This window comes from Podarcis bocagei, assembly GCF_964188305.1.
Source record: "Podarcis bocagei genome assembly, chromosome: 8".
NCBI lineage: Eukaryota > Metazoa > Chordata > Lepidosauria > Squamata > Lacertidae > Podarcis > Podarcis bocagei.
In genome coordinates this window covers 49,664,580-49,681,856 of record NC_138133.1, presented here as the reverse complement: position 1 = coordinate 49,681,856, position 17,277 = coordinate 49,664,580, and the positions used below count along the sequence as shown (strand labels likewise).

Sequence of the window (17,277 nt, the reverse complement as noted above, 5' to 3'; positions counted from 1 at the left end):
GTGGGAACTTGCGGGGCGAAGTTCGTTGGGTTCGGCCTGGCGGACGTGCCGCCGGGCTCTTGGGCGGGAGGCGATGCTGTGGCGGGGAGCGGGGGGGGGGGCAGCGCCCACCTGGATTTTCCAGGGACGCCTCTTCGGAAGAAACAAAAAGCCGGACTCTTTATGCTATTTGCGCACACCGAAAAGTAATTTTTCGTTCTCAGGCTTTCGAAACCGGCTCGAAGCTGGGAGAAGCTTCCCCTGCCCAGATTCCGACTTGCATATTCGCAGAGAGAGAGAAAATGGGTGGGGAGTTCTCGTAGGAGTTGCGAAACTCTCAAGTTTTTAAAAGTGGGAATGGGGAGACTTCATTGTGCTGTGTCGAGGAGAGAAAATGTATGGACTCCTTTAAAAAAGGAGAGACGCGTTTACTCGGAAGTGAGCTCAGTTTTTTTTCAAGTAGCTTTTTTTTCCACACGGTGACTTCAGGGGCGTTCAGGGTGGCAGTTTCGTCCTGGAATTTGCTGTGGGGTTTTTTTTTTGGGGGGGTGGGGAGAGTTAGGATCCGATGGAATATACCGTGGGACAGACTTCTTAAAATCGGCGACGCGCCTTGGCTAAGTGGCGTTTGTGTGCTCTGCGGGTTTCGCCCTGCCCTTATTAACTCGCGCCTTTGATCTGCCTTAGTCTTCCCCGGGATGGTTCCCACTTTGAAAAGGAAATGTGCTGGTTTAGAATTGACGGCATGCTTATTATACCTGTTTAATCTGCGTGCTTACATATCAGTATTAGATTTGGGAATATATTTGCCTCGAAGAGGTCCCGAAGTGGGGGCAAAACTCTCTAGAGGCACAGGAAATTCAGTACCTCTTCTTCCTAATTTCTCTGCTGTATTTGAAACGGATTATTTGAGACTGGGAGGAGGCGACTTTTAGGTTGCTTTTCTTTTTTATTATGTACAGTGGTACCTCGGGTTATATACGCTTCAGGTTACATACCCTCCAGGTTACAGACTCCGCTAACCCAGAAATATTGCTTCAGGTTAAGAACTTTGCTTCAGGATGAGAACAGAAATCGTGCTCTGGCAGTGCAGCAGCAGCAGGAGGCCCCATTAGCTAAAGTGGTGCTTCAGGTTAAGAACAGTTTCAGGTTAAGTACGGACCTCCGGAACGAATTAAGTACTTAACCCAAGGTACCACTGTATTTTGTGTTTTCATATTGTGATTTTATGTTGTAACTGCCCTGAGACCTGCAGGTATAGGACGGTATACAGATTTAATAAAAAATAACAATTTTCTAGCCATTTGCTATCAGTAAACTATTGTTGTTCTCTGAGTTTGGCTTCTGTAGCCAATGGGTTTATGTTTACCAGAAAAGCTGTAAGCAAATAGGAGATTGGAAATATTTCCCCCCCCCCCTTGTCAGTCTTGTAGGAAATAACAGCTGCGGTACACTCTTATTGCAGTGAATTTGATTTGCATGTTTCAAATAATAATTCTAAGGTTGCATCCAAGAACATAAGAGCTCTGTTGGATCAGGCCAATGTCCCCTTCTGGTTCTCACAGTGGCCAACCAGATGCACCTATGGGAAACCCACAAGCAGGACATGAGACAGTACCCTGCTCCCCAGACGGTGGTGTCACATATCATCCAATGCTGGAGGAGCACACGGAAATCATGACTAGAAGACATTGATGGGTATAGCCTTCTTGAATTTGTCCAATTCCCCTTTAAAGCTGTCCAAAGTGCTGGCTGCCTAGTAGAAAAAAAGAAGCTTATATAAATTACCAACCCTTTGTCAAATACAGACAATGGGTTGGGTCCAGATTTACTCATGCTGGGAGTAGACCCATTGAAATAAAAGCCACGGCTAACTTGTCCCCTTGGTTTCAATAGGCCTGCTTTGCCTGTATGCTTGTCTGGATGCAACCCACAAATGGGGAACATGATTAACAGTGTGAACATCCTTTTTAAAATCTATAAAAACTAGTGATTGTGCAGACATAGACATGTTGGTTGAAATTTGAGCTTCTAATCCTTTGTAAGCAATAGTCCAGTTAATATGAATAGGCTCATTTACACAGCCCAGAGTCTCTATATCAGTTTTAGTTTAAGAAATGTACCTTACTTTAAAATAATCTTCCTGTGTCCAGTATCATGCTAGACTTATGGAAAACACTGGGCTTCCTTTGTTACTGAGATCTTTATAGACCCCATAGCCTTTCTGTGGCTCCCAGTACCTTACTGTATTGAGTTACTGTTCGGAATTTACTCTCACAATTGTTTGTATCATTCCTTAACCTCAAAAAAATTGGAGTAATGACTGTAGTCATGTGCACATTTGCTTCAGACTAAGTCCCACTCTGGATTATTTTTGATATCTTTAAAAACTAATTAAATCAACATTCTAATTTATTTCAAAGCCGTCAACCTAATTCTGTAATCCATACAAAAGCACAACCAGAGTGCTGCTCAGATTCATTTTGAGAGCCTGCACGTTTACCAGATTTTCGTTTCAAGACGCAAATAGTTCACTTGCCCCTTGGCTTCAATACATTAATAATAATATAACTATTAATTGGTGGCTCTTCTAGCTTGCCATTTGTGGCCAGAAATAGCAGTAATTTAATTTCCTAATTGATTGGTTTTACTTCCCCTTCAATGGACTTTTCCTGCTTTTCTTTTTAAAGTGTCCTCTGCTACCGATGGTATTCAATCTGCACTCTAGCCTTTACAGCATTAATTTCATTATTTATTTTTGGAATATCTAGTGTATAGTAACTGCTTACACTCACTCCTATGTGAATTAGTTGACAGTGTATCAAATTGACTTCCATGAAACCCACTTGTTTCAATTAATATTGCAGTATAGAGAAACCTGCACTCTTCCATCTAAGTACTTCACAATTATAGATACAGTATTACTTATAAGGCCTGCTGATATAATTGTACCTTGTTTTCAAACAAGGTGTTTAGGAACAGGATGTTTAATATGTTTGAATCCCATTGAAATCATAAGATTTATACATACCACCCAAGTCCCATTTTTATAATGCTTTCATTGTGACACAATACTTTAAAATAAATAAAGCCTATTGAACAGAATTCCATTGTTCTAAAATGCAAACACTTCAGAAAAAGTTTGCTATCTTTTTTTGGATGAAAATAGGAACTTCACAAATAAAACAATGAGTTAAAGTATTTGATTTACAAAACAGAGCTCTGTAAATCCCATCCCTGGCACTGGTAATTCTGTGAATGTTTAGAATGTTTGTATGTGTTTAAACCAGTTTGAAAGTGTGCTGAATGTGTTACCTGAATTGTAATATACAAATAAAATCTGCAAAGTGATTTTTAGACTGCAATCCTACTATACACACCTCTGAGTAAATCCCATGGAATTCAGTAGGACTTCCTTCTAAAAGGCCATGCATAGAAGCACACGGCTATTTTCTCTCTTATTCTTAATGTTATTTAAACATAGCTAGGAAGAATGGAACTGTGCTGCATATATGAAACACTTGATTCTCAAATTGACATGAATTGCTTTCAGTAAGACGAATTTTAACTGGTTATTGTTTGGTATGACGTATTCTCTTCGACTTACTCATACTGAATTTATTAACACTCCTGTAATTCCAAGACCATTTGTAGTGCCTTTAACAATCTTTTGCAACAGTCATAAACCCACTTATTCTGGAGTAGAAATAATGAAGCAATGTGACGTCATTAGACTTTTGTAAAAGTATAAGACAGTAATGGAAAACTGGAATGCGGGAAAAATGTCAACTCTTTTGTTCTTAAAAACTTTAATCCATTTTACATTTAAATTGGTAATTGGTCTTAAATCTACATACTATTTTCCTGGGCACTTTTGTTAGAAACCCAATAATACCTTTTAATTACCTCACTTTCACTTTCTTGCTGCTTGATAAAGGAGTGCTCCTAATCTGTATTCTGTTGCATCCCTCCTTCCCACGCCCAAATACTAGTACAGTGGTACCTCGGGTTAAGTACATAATTCGTTCCAGAGGTTCATTCTTAACCTGAAACTGTTCTTAACCTGAAGCAGCACTTTAGCTAATGGGGCCTCCCCCTGCCGCCTCACCGCCGGAGCACAATTTCTGTTCTCATCCTGAAGCAAAGTTCTTAACACGAGGTACTATTTCTGGGTTAGCGGAGTCTGTAACCTGAAGCATAAGTAACCCGAAGTGTATTTAAACCGAGGTACCACTGTAGTTCCATGTGAATTACCATTATTTATAATTTGCCCTGAGCACCATGGAAGGATGGGGTAAAAATCTAAATAATAATAATGATAATAATAATAATTGTACATATAGATAAATCTACTGCAGCAGCAGATACATTTGATACTCTGTGATTGTGACTCTGTAGGTGTTCAATTTATCAAGTAGTCTCCTTTTATGCCTCTGTTATCAGATTCTGTTATATCTGCCATTTTATTATTATTAATTTATTATCTTTTTATGTCTCTATTATATGGTCCCAGGGAAGGTCACAACAATTTAAAACACAACATTAAAAATAGTTTTAAAACAAATTACAATCACAGTGTTTCTCAGTTTGGTCTTATGGACCAAACATGATGCTTAACAGCTTTCCTACAGAGGGCAAAGTCACTATGGAGAGGAACCATGAGAGTAATGCTTCTGTGTTAAACGGTAGACTGAAAAATGTCCCAACAGGTGAAGATTTATTTCCTCGAGCCCCATGTGCTGGCTCCCTCCAAAGCTTCTCCTAGCCATGTAGCAATGGCACAATCCTCAGGCACTGAAGAGGTTGCAGTGGAATCTGTTCCTTATCAAATGAAATCTCCACTTGAAAAGAATGATATGCTCAGAGATGCGTCTAGTAATGCCAAACCTTTCATTAGTTGCTCCAGTAAAGCAATGTCTACTGATGTCAAAATAATAATAAGAGGAGAGGAATAATTGAAAAAAATTATTTGTGTGTGTTTTTTTTTGGAGACTCCTTGATTTAGGGGATCAGCTGATTCCAGTGAAAGGGGGCATATGGTGAGGGTTCCAATATTAGGAATTGCCAGTGCCATTAGCCTCAAAGCTATTGGGAATAAATTTCTGAAAACTTCTGGGCGCTGTATTCATAGGTTCCCCATCGGTATAATGGAAAGGATCTTAGAAGGTGTGTTTTCTTAACTACCAAGCTGAATTCTTGCCTGTTGAACATAGGGCAGAAGCTTCTTCAATTTGTATTTACATATATATATGAGCCAATGAGCCCTTCTTACTGTAAGTGGCACCACACTCATCTGATAACATGGCGGTAGGGCTGGATGACAACTGCCTCAAGATGGGTTTGATCTGCTGCTGACCATCTATAACCAGATCATGTGTATCTAGGTTTGTTATATATAGACTATCACCAAAGTACCTCCTTTGAAGCGTGGTTTAAATCCAAAGAGCCTAGTATATCCACCTGTTGCTTTGACATGCCGTGTTTGCAAGCTTCTGAAATGCATGATCAGCATTCATGAACCCAACAACATACTGGCAAATACGCAATATAGTTTCTGCAGACACTTATCACCTGATTAAGCTGGAAATCAGATCAACTGATAGTTCACTTAAAAAGAAGAAGGAAAGGCTTATGAAATCATCAGAAAGTCTTATAATTTTGGATTAAGAAGCAATCTCCTCATCTTCATACAGATCCTTTTGAGGAAATGTGCATTCCAGGTTCACGTTAGTTTTGACTTTCAAGTGGGAGAAAAGTGACCCTCAAGGTAGTGTTCTGTGTGTTTGTCTTCACTGTAAAGATTTTTTGCAGTGTGATATATCATATAGCATGCAGTTGCCTTTATGCAGGTAATTTCCAGATGTTCTTTAGGTCCTTTGTTACATGGCTTAATGAAAGATAACAACAACAAGCTTTCCGCTCTCACTCTCTCTCTATATTGGTGTATACCAATCAGCTGTACTTTGTGACTATACCTTTATCAAACAAAAATAATTTGTTTGTGCTTTTGCTGAAGGTGTAGCTTACATCCTGAAGTTACATTGAAATTCCTAGTAGTTTCATTCCTAGTAGTTTCAGAGTGTATGTATCTAGGGTTGAACAAGAAGCTCACATTCTTACTGCACATTAACTTCCTAAAGGTGTTATACATGAAGGCACTGAATGTCCTGTTTTGCATTCTTCAACCACTTCAGGAACAGACTACACTTATATACTGCAAATCTACAGGGTGTTGATCTACTCCAGACTAGATTTGGGGCTCCATAATGTACAGTTCTGCAAAGCTGTTTGCACTGAAGAAACTATATCCTGCTTATTGGGGAATTAAATTGAGCATTGGAGCATATTACACCTCAACTCATTATAGCCTTGGTACAGACTATATGCAACAATTTGTGGAACGTTTTGAAATCTCATCGATTCCCACATATCTCTGAACTAATTCCCATGGTTAATTCCAGCCACAGGCTCATTCAGCTATAGCTAACATCTGTTATTTTTTTGTCTTTTCCCCCATTTGAAGACTGCCTAGAGAAATGTCATGTTGTTTTTGCTGGGTTCCTGGGCATGCTGGAATTAAATTTGGTTGCCCAAGCTGCCAAGATGGCAACTCACCTTGCAACTAAGATTCCCATTTAGTGATTCTCCCTCCCCCAAGCTAAATCAATGGTACAGTGCCAAGAGCTGTGAGACAGTTGGAACAACAGACTTTGAATTCAAAATCAGTATTCCCATCATAAATACTTCTCAAGAATTGCATGTCATTAACATTCCAGCAGTTCCTTCTGAAGAGAGAGAGCCTAATAGTGTTGGTGCTTTGCAGCACTTCCCTCTGTCAAATATCTTTTTATCTGCTTGTCAAAACTGTCTCTAAATCCAGCCATCTGATTGGCACCACATGAGCCTAACTTCATTTTCTGGGTGAATACATTAATTAATGTGTCAATTTTCTGGTTTGCTGCCAATTTCCTCTGGTTTGCTGACCAGAAGATGCTTTATCAACAGAACATAGCCTTATATATGGCTTACTGAAATGCATCTTGTGCAATATGGCCTAGATGTTGTTGCATCAAAATAATCTCAAATCCTTCCTCATATTGACATCTAATAGTATGAAGGCTTGTCAACCATTCTTAATGGGGGAACCTGGAAATGTATATGTGTAAATTTCAGTCATATTAAGGAATATTACAATCTAATTCATGGATAAGGTTAGATCACTATGCTATATTTTGGCCTATTGTTTATAGTTCTGTATATACAAAAATAACAAAAAATAATAATGTGATTCTTTTACTCCTCAGGTACTAAGTTTATTTTGTGAAGCTAGCAAGAAAGTGACTTTTAACGTGCCTTCCAAACTAGAAGCAGGAACATTAATTGGCAGATGTGAGTAACAATTACTAGAGCCTCTTTCTGTTGCTTTCACAATGATGTTCTGTTTTCTTCTCCCTGCAATCCATCTCATATTTATAGCGCACTCCAATGCACATTATTTTGGAAGCCTATCTGTGTTCAGTGGGGCTTATGCTTAGTTACAGTATAGCATAAGCTTACAACTTTAATCCTGGACACACTTAATGGGCAGCAAGCCCCAACTGAATGGGGTTCCTTCAATCCTGGACACACTTAATGGGCAGCAAACCCCAACTGAATGGGGTTCCTTTCAAATAAATATGCATTGGATTGTGCTGCTATGCTGAAATCTTATGGTCCTTAGGAGGGTGCCCATGGGGTCATAGGAAACATTGGATCTCACTTTCTGAAGGCAGAGAGAGCGCTCTGACCTTGGAGAAGGAGATCAGATGCTAGATTCCCCCACCCACACCACTGTGAAAACTTCATTGAGTCAGTGTCAGGGCTCAGACATCAGTGGAGCCAGAAAGGGTGGTGGTGTAAGGGGTAGACAAGTAGAAGTATTGAACCTGAAGGATCACATGCATTTCTGCTCTCTTGACATGCCCCCTAAGCATACTAAACACCCCTGCCCTAAACCCATCCCCAGAAAATGATAGAGGAGTGCAAGAGGGCTCCTCTGCCCTTACAGTTGAAGCAGATGAACTGCCTCTAGTTGTGCTGCACTCTGCCACGCCTTAGGCAGCATGGGATATGTATTTCATTATTGATTGTAAATAAAGCTTGCTTTTGAATCTATAACCAACAAAACTACTAAATAAGTTTTTGGATTTTGCAGCTCATTCTCATCTGTAACCAGTTTATTTATCCATTCGCTTATTCGCTATTTGTTCATTTAATTGTTCTTAGTTTGAGTCATAGCCTTTTCCCCCAGTTGTGAAGGCTCTGGGTGGATAAGATCGACTTATTAGATTCATACTAGAGTGTCACGATCATGCTCTAGAAACTTTACCCTGACACTGCAACTATGTACAAATTTTAAAATTGTAAGCATGCAAATATAAATTTAGGACATGAAATTGGGAGTTGTTCTTTGCTGCTTTGTTTCTTGGTTTACAGTTTTTACTGTTTTTGTTTTGTTTTACAGTAAATCTGAGACAGTATCTTAGGACATCTGACCTGATCAGTTCAAGTGATCCTGATTTCATAGTACTAGAAGATGGTTCTGTATATACAACAAATGCTGTTTCTTTGTCTTCTGAGAAGAAAGCTTTTACCGTATCGCTTAATGACTTGCAAGGTCATCTGCAAAAGAAAATACATGTCAATTTGCTATCACATCCAAAAAAGGTAAGTGACATGCAATTTTTTTTTTAGATCAAAGTACATTTCAGTTATCTTCCTCGTTAGGCAAATATAGATGTTATAGGTACTGAAAAAGAGGTGGGGTTTTAGGGCGGGGAGAAGTAATGCTTGACATGACAGAACTGCACTGAAAGTTTCCTTGCCCCTGCAAGCAAACTTCAGCCATTGAAAAGGAGTGAGAACATTATGATTATGTCATATATACATTCCAGTATGGATGAGAGAGAAGGAGGATACATCATTCTGCTTCTTTTGACAGCAGCTTTGCAGTTCCTGTAATGTCCATTTTTGGCCTTAATTGACTGTCAACAGAACATTTGATTTAGCATATAACTTAAGCTCTCGCTTCAGGTAAAGAGGAGGGCTGAATCTGTCTCTTTATTGCCCAGTTAAAACTGATGTAGCAAAAAAGGAATTATCTTCATCAAGGACATTAGAATTCCAAAAACACACACAAAAAAGGTGAAAATAGAGGCATGAAAAACTGAAAACAGTTATGCAGGGTTGAAGTACTAAAAAATCACCATACCAGAATGTTATAGCAATTCATGGAGAAAAAAGATGGATACAATGGTGAAATGCTGGAGAACGTTAATAGGAACAACACAGTATAGGAGAATGGAAAAAGTAAGGAATTACTAGAATATATTACTAATGTTTGTTTCTATTTCCTGAACACAGGCTCATAAAACAGGAGAGACTGTTCTTAGACGAACTAAACGAAGATGGAGTCCTCTTCCAACCCTGATAATGGAAAACTCACTAGGACCTTTCCCAATGCAAATTCAGCAGGTAACGTTTAATAAACCAGCCTGATTACACTCTATGCTCTAGCAAATGTGTTTTATGAATAAGATGAGTAGAAGAAACCTATGTAAGTTATGATCTTAGGATAATTCTAATGACTTTTTGAGAAGCCTTGAACATGAAAAAGGAAACATCAATGATATCAATACTGTTAATTACTAAGTAGTTGCTGGAGAGTAATTTGTACCAGATAGAGTGATCCTAAGCACACTTGAAAATCAGTTCTATTAAAACAGGGCTTACTGCCTCAGTGTGATTATGATCTCATTGCCTAAACAGTGTGTACTAAATTACACTCCTGTATAAATGGTGAAGGATTTTAAATGAACAAATATTTGTCATGTTCTTCAGGAGTCTGAACTAACTTTGGTACCAGAAAATTAAGAGACAAATTGATACTTTAATTCTGAGATACTAGCTATAGTATGATGACTTACGTTTTTCTGTTTCATACATCATTCTCTTTATACAGCTGTCTTCTGACACAGCCCAAAAATACAACATCACATACTCTATAAGTGGTCGTGGAGTCGACCAACCACCACTAAATTATTTTTATATTGAGAGGGAAACAGGAAATCTCTTTGTTACTGTCCCAATAGATCGGGAAGAGTATCCAGAATTTGAGGTAAGAATGCAAACTTTGTCAGTTGTAACAATTATAATATGAAGCCAAATGTGTTGTAAGTATAAAATGATGTGTTTTAAACAATGGATCAGTAGTGTTCATTGACACTTTGTTCATTTTGAGTATTTGAATTGGAATGGTAGGATCTGCAACCTTGTTCTGCTTTTACTAAGCAAAGCTTTTTCTGAGATACTGAATAGAACTTAATCTGATAGATGTTAATGATGGAGAAGTTTGACAGGGGAAAAGAATGTATAAAGTAAAAAGTTTGGATGTCTCTCTGATGAAACACAGAAATGTACTTGAGTTTAAGAATTCTACAGAAATATGGCTATTGGTAAAATGGAAACTGTAAACCTGTCAGTCTTTCAATGTTAAAGTATAAGAAAAGTAAAACATTGGAAGTTCTTGTGTTTGTTCAGAAGCAAATAGCAATGCATTACAATAAAACCAATTATCCTTACATAGGTAGCTACTAAAAGTGTTCCCTCTTTTTTTACAGATAATTTGCAATGCAAGGACATTAGATGGCTATACTCCAGAGGTACCACTTAGACATGTAATCCGAATTGAGGATGATAATGACAACCCACCAATGTTTGACCCAGTTACTTGGGCTTTTAATGTTGTAGAAAACTGCAGAGCTGGTAAGCAGCTAGAAATTTTATAATATCATTTCAATTACTTTTATCCAATGAGTGAAATCTAATGGTGCCCTTCCACCAGTGGAATGAACCTTCACATGTGCAACATGACTTGCTCTCTTTCCCCTCCTCCCTGCAGACCTCTGTGTGCTCCCAAAATCTTTGCTGAAGGATTGGCAAACCATCTGGAGCAAATGGGGGAGCAGTAAAGAGGAAGGAAAAAAAAAAAAAAAGGAAAACCTGGATGTATAATCAGACATCTATTTGCCTGTCATTGAATGTGGCCCAGTGTTAAGATCTTTAATCTTCTTACTTTGATGTTATATAATGGCAGATGTTAAGCCAGTGTAGGTTAATATTAATTTGTTTTACTATACTGTGTTGGTTTTTAAAAGTATTGACTGCACCATCCCCTTGGAATGGGGCAGGTTAGTAATCTAATAAATAAATGCATGGGCAAACACACAGATACATACAATTTCACTAATTATGCATGAATGTGCCATATTATTATTATATTGAGCATTGATATATATGAACATACACCAAGTCAAATGACTAGCCCATCTAGTCCAGAAATGTCTAGGGACTGAGGCAGAAATCTTTCCTATCACCTGCTCCTTGATCATTTAACTGGCGGTGCCTGTGATTGAACCTGGGAGTCAGGACCTTCTGTTTTCAAAAATGCATTACCACTGAGCTATAATCCTTCCCATCACATTTTTCAAAAGCTTTCAGATTAGACCATGTATTTGCATCCATATTCATTTCAATGACTCTTGATAGAAATGCTAGTCAGATTTATAACTGGTCTGTCCAGTTTGAAGAGTGTTTTCATTTATCTGTGTATGTTTGTAACTGGGTAAACCTTTGCTCCAAAATAGTGAAGATATTATTTTCTATGTAGAATAAAAGTTGTATCTCATCAAAACATGTTTTCATCATTCAGCATTTCACTGCTGCTTATGAAGACAGGGATAAATGTTAGACGGTCATTAACAAAATGAATGTAACACGAACAGCATCAGTGAGAAGATCTGCGCCTACTGTACGCCTAGAATATCGTTTGACAGCAGCAATTGCGCACATGCTTATTCGGTGCAATTTCATGTAATTGCTAACTTAACAAATTTCCATAGGTATACATGGGGAGCAAGTGATTGTAAGACCACTTTTTAGACATCGGCCTGCATAGATTTATCAGAATATGATAAATATGAAACCTAGATTATTTTCTTAGGCAATTTCCTCCATTAGGAATCTCTGTGATTCAAAATCTGTAGATCATTACAAATATATGTAATTAACTGAAAGCTCAGAATTACTTCTTTTAAAAAATCACATAAAAAGTGCAGGGCTTCTTCATCTACTGCTGCATATCTTCTGTTCATTTCACCAGGGCTTGGGCTGGAATCCCTTGCATTAACCCAGGCATAGGCAAACTCGGCCCTCCAGATGTTTTGGGACTACAACTCCCATCACCCCTAGCTAACAGGAGTCCCAAAACATCTGGAGGGCCGAGTTTGCCTAGGTCTGCACTAACCCAAATGAAGTAAGGAGAGGTTTCAAAGCAAAGCAGCAGTCCATAAGCTTTATTAAGGCTGAAGTTAACAACCATGTATTGTATTTTCTTTTCTAGTACTTTAGGCAGGGGTTGCGTGTGTGCTGTATTATTAGGCTAGATCTCCAATGATAATTTGATCAGTATTTTATAGTATAATCTTTAAAATGTTACAATGGTAATCTGTGTATGCAGGTACCGTGGTTGGACAAATAACTGCAACAGACAGAGATGAACCTGGTACACTGCACACTAAACTGAAATACAGAATTGTGGGCCAGCATCCTGTACCGCTTCAAGGTTCCTATACGTTCACTATACATCCAGATACAGGTTCTATTACTGTGGCATATCCAGTTCTAGACAGAGAGGTAATTTTATTGAAAGTCTAATGTTGTTATTTAGCATTATGCCTATGAGTAAGGCATAATTTGACGGGGAGGCGGGGAGAGGACGCATGAATCTCTGGGAAATTTATAGTTTGCTTGCTTGACAAACTCATTATTTTGTTGTTGCCGTTGACACCTCCCTTCTCTAAATCCTATGCAGAAAAGAGAGTTTGTGTTAGTGGCAGGTTGTTGCAGGAGCTACAAGCTGCTGCTTAGTCCTGCAAAAATACAACAGAAAGGGAGGTGACCTATCTTGTCTTTCATCAATGGGGAAAAAGGGAGAGGTTCTCTCTCTTTCCATCACTTTTTTGCAGGAGGCAGCAGTGAGAATGAGAGAAAGGGTACTTGATGGACTTCTGCATAAGAAGCCTTAAAAGCATTTGTTTAGCTAGGAACTCTGGTGGTTCCCTCTGGTGAAGTTCTGGTGGTTTCCTCACTGCAAGAAGTGAAGTTACAGGGAACCATGCAGGGCCTTCTTGGCAGTGGTGCCCACCCTGTGGAACACCCTCCCATCAGATGTCGGTGAGATAAAGTACTACACAACTTTTGGAAGACATTTGAAGGCAGCCATGTATCAGGAAGTTTTTAATGTTTGGTGTTTTACTATGTTTTTATATGTGTTGTAAGCTGCCCAGAGTGGCTGGGGAAACCCAGTTAGATGGATGGGGTATAATTATAATTATAATTATTACAATATGACTAAAGAGAGTCAGTATTAAGAGGATATTGTGTTCATTGGCTTTCCCCTCCCATTACTGTGTTTATATTGTACTATATTCATATACTGTTTGCTGTGTTCTTTTTCAGAAAATAACGACATACACAATACTGGTAGAAGCAAGAGATATGGGAGGTCAGCCTTTTGGTTTGTGCAGTACTGCAACAGTTGTAATTGAAGTTGATGATGCAAATGATCATGCACCCATGTGTGAGCACAGCATGGTATGTTTGCTGCCTTCACACTTCTTAGAACATTACTCTTCATTTTAAGATCTTCTGCATTCTCTCTTTTTTATTTTCTTTTTGTCATTTGCATGAGTTTCATAAATATGTGTCCAAGCCTGCAGCTTTTAACTCTATTCTGATTGCATCAGCCCTGGTTAAGAAGCAGGACTCTGTTTCCTTATCAATAAGCAGGGCAACAGTTGAAGAAGGAGCAAAAAGGGTTTTCTTGTGTGTGTGTGTGTGTGTGTTTCTTTGTGGCTGATTAGCAGTTCTCCCTGTGCAAAGGTCAGAGGGGGCAGGGTTTCTGTTCAGGCAGGTGATTAGCTGTGAGAGGAGCTTATCAGAGCTAGCAGGGCAGCAGTTGAAGAAGGAGCAAAAAGGGTTTTCTTGTGTTTTTCTTTGTGGCTGATTAGCTGTTCTCCCTGTGCAAAGGTCAGAGGGGGCAGGGTTTCTTTTGAGGCAGGTGATTAGCTGTGGGAGGAGCTTATCAGAGCTAGCAGGGCAGCGCCGCAGTTTGATCCATCTTTTAGATTTAGGGGAGCTAGTCTCAAACGTTTGTTGGGGGAGACCTAGGGTTTTTTGTGGGGGGGAGTTATTTGTCCTGTCTTCACGCTTTTTATGATGGAGGACCGCTGTAGCCACCCCCAACAACACGTTCTCAAGATGGAGGGGGAGGGAACAGCTGCAGTCGCCTGCGGTTCCTGCGCAATGTTTGCCATCTTGCCAAAGGTTGCAGGCAGCTTTACCTGCAGCAATTGCATGTTGATTGCCCTCTTAAAAGACAAAGTCCAGCAACTGGAGGAACGTGTAGCTACGCTCCAAAGAATTAGAGAGCTGGAGCTCTTTTTGGAAGCAACAGAGCACACTGTCTCCACCAAGGAGGAGACAGGGGACTCCCCTGAGAAGGAGGCTAGTTCACCAATACAGGAGCCAGATATATGGAGAAACGTGACTCAAAGAAGTAGGAGGCCCAGGGTTCGCTCTGATTGTTTAGAAATACACAATCGCTTTGAGGTCCTCTCCCCTAGCATGGAAGACGAAGAGCAGACTCCATTTGAGGATCTCTCCCTCATTACAGTTGATCAGGTATATGAAGACGATCAGCAAAGTCAGTCCTCAGGGAATGTGCAGGTGACCTTGGAATGGACAGCTCATGGAAGAACCCCGACCAAACCTAAGAGGAGGCGTGTAGTGGTGATAGGGGATTCCCTACTGAGGGGAACAGAACCAGTGATCTGTGGGCCTGACAAGATGTCTCGGGAAGTGTGCTGTCTCCCCGGGGCTAAGATCCAAGATGTAACTGAACGACTGCAAGGAATCATAAAACCCACTGACAAATACCCCTTCCTCTTGGTTCATGTGGGAACCAATGACACTGCAAGCAATAGCCTCCAGAAGACCAAAAGAGACTACGAGGCTCTCGGCAGGAAATTGAAGCAACTAAATGCACAAATTGTCATCTCATCTGTCCTCCCAGTTGAACGACGTGGCCCAGGGAGAGAGGGAAAAATAGTGGAAGTGAACAGCTGGCTTCGCAAATGGTGTAAACAGGAACGGTTTAGATTCTTAGATCACGGATTGCAGTTTCTTGAAGATGGACTTCTGGCAAGTGATGGGCTGCACCTCACAACAGTTGGGAGAAATGTTTTTGCCAAAAATCTCAGAAACCTCATCAGGAGGGCTTTAAACTGACTAATGTGGGGGAGGGAGACAGCGCTCCTGAAGGTAGGAGTCTATCAATTGATGAAGATGATCATCCAAATGTCATAGACCAAATGGAGCAAACAGCACGCAGACCTAGTGGTGGGAGGAAAAAACCCTTAAATAAGAGACACGGGGGAATGATTAATGGACTTCAATGTCTGTACACTAATGCGCAAAGCATGGGAAATAAACAAGATGAGCTTGAGCTCTTGGTACAGCAAACTAAATATGACATAATAGGCATCACTGAAACCTGGTGGGATAAGTCCCACGATTGGAATGTAATAATGGGGGGATACAATCTATTTCAGAGAAACAGACCAGACAAGAAGGGAGGAGGAGTGGCGTAATATGTAAGGGATGTGTATACCTGTGAAGAGATCCAAGATTTAGAACCTCAAAGCTAAAGTGAGAGCATTTGGGTCAAAATTAAGGGAGAGAAGAATAACAGAGACCTCATTGTGGGAGTTTACTATAGATCCCCAAGCCAAACGGAGGACATAGATGATGCCTTCCTGGAACAGATGGCCAAGCATGCAAAAGGAAGGGAGATAGTAGTAATGGGGGATTTCAATTACCCGGATATTTGTTGGATGTCAAACTCAGCCAAGAGCATAAGGTCAAACAGATTCCTCACTGGCCTTGCAGACAACTTCATTGTCCAGAAAGTGGGAGATGCAACAAGAGGAACAGCCATTTTAGATCTGGTCCTAACCAATGTTGATGACCTGGTTAGTGGGGTAGAAGTGGAAGGATCATTAGGCGCGAGTGATTATGCTCTTCTGAAGTTTACTATACAGCGGAAAGGAGCAGCCAAGCATAGTAGGACTCAGTTTCTTGACTTTAAGAAAGCCGACTTCATAAAACTTAGGGAAGTGCTGGGTGAGATCCCATGGACAGTAATACTAAAAGGATAGGGAGTTCATGATGGCTGGGGGTTTGTTAAGAGGGAGATAGTAAAAGCACAATGTCAGGCAATACCAATGAGACGGAAACATGGAAGGTGCCTAAAGAAGCCAGGGTGGCTATCTAAAGAACTTTTAACTGAGTTAAGATTAAAAAAGGATGTGTACAAAAAATGGAAAAGGGGGGAAACCACCAAAGAGGAATTCAAACAAATAGCCAGCACGTGTAGACACAAAGTCAGAAAAGCTAAAGCACAGAATGAACTCAGGCTTGCTAGAGAGGTTAAAAGCAACAAAAAAGGCTTTTATGGGTATGTCCGTAGCAAAAGGAAGAACAAAGAAACAGTGGGGTCACTCAGAGGAGAAGATGGTGAAATGCAAACAGGGGACACAGAAAGGGCTGAACTCCTCAATGCCTTCTTTGCCTCAGTCTTCTCCGATAAAGAAAACAATGCCCGACCTGAAGAATTTGGAGCAAATGATTCAGCAAAGGAAACACAGCCCAGAATAACTAAGGAGATAGTACAAGAATACTTGGCTAGTTTAGATGTATTCAAGTCTCCAGGGCCAGATGAACTGCATCCAAGAGTATTAAAAGAACTGGCAGATGTGATCTCAGAACCACTGGCAGTCATCTTTGAAAATTCCTGGAGAACAGGCGAAGTCCTGGCAGACTGGAGGAGGGCAAATGTTGTCCCTATTTTCAAAAAGGGGGAAACAGAGGACCCAAATAATTACCGCCCAGTCAGTCTGACATCAATACCAGGGAAGATTCTGGAGCAGATCATTAAGCAAACAGTCTGTGAGCACCTAGAAAGGAATGCTGTGATCACCAATAGTCAGCATGGATTTCTGAAAAATAAGTCATGTCAGACTAACCTGATCTCGTTTTTTGACAGAATTACAAGCCTGGTAGATGAAGGCAAAGCAGTGGATTGATTTCAGCAAGGCATTTGACAAGGTGCCCCATGATATTCTTGTAAAGAAGCTGGTA

The 17,277-nt window shown here is 40.0% G+C and overlaps 1 protein-coding gene across 2 annotated transcripts in view; it reads left to right on the top strand.

Annotated features, from left to right (window-relative positions):
* Positions 1-17,277, top strand: part of LOC308594093 (desmocollin-1-like) — a 32,684-nt gene that overhangs the window by 339 nt on the left and 15,068 nt on the right. For both annotated transcript variants that reach the window (XM_081206786.1, XM_081206787.1), the window contains exons 2-8: positions 7,284-7,368; positions 8,483-8,685; positions 9,382-9,492; positions 9,980-10,135; positions 10,638-10,782; positions 12,536-12,711; positions 13,537-13,671. In XM_081206786.1, coding sequence (XP_081062912.1) covers positions 7,284-7,368; positions 8,483-8,685; positions 9,382-9,492; positions 9,980-10,135; positions 10,638-10,782; positions 12,536-12,711; positions 13,537-13,671 — 1,011 coding nt within the window. The remainder of the gene's footprint in view (positions 1-7,283; positions 7,369-8,482; positions 8,686-9,381; positions 9,493-9,979; positions 10,136-10,637; positions 10,783-12,535; positions 12,712-13,536; positions 13,672-17,277) is intronic.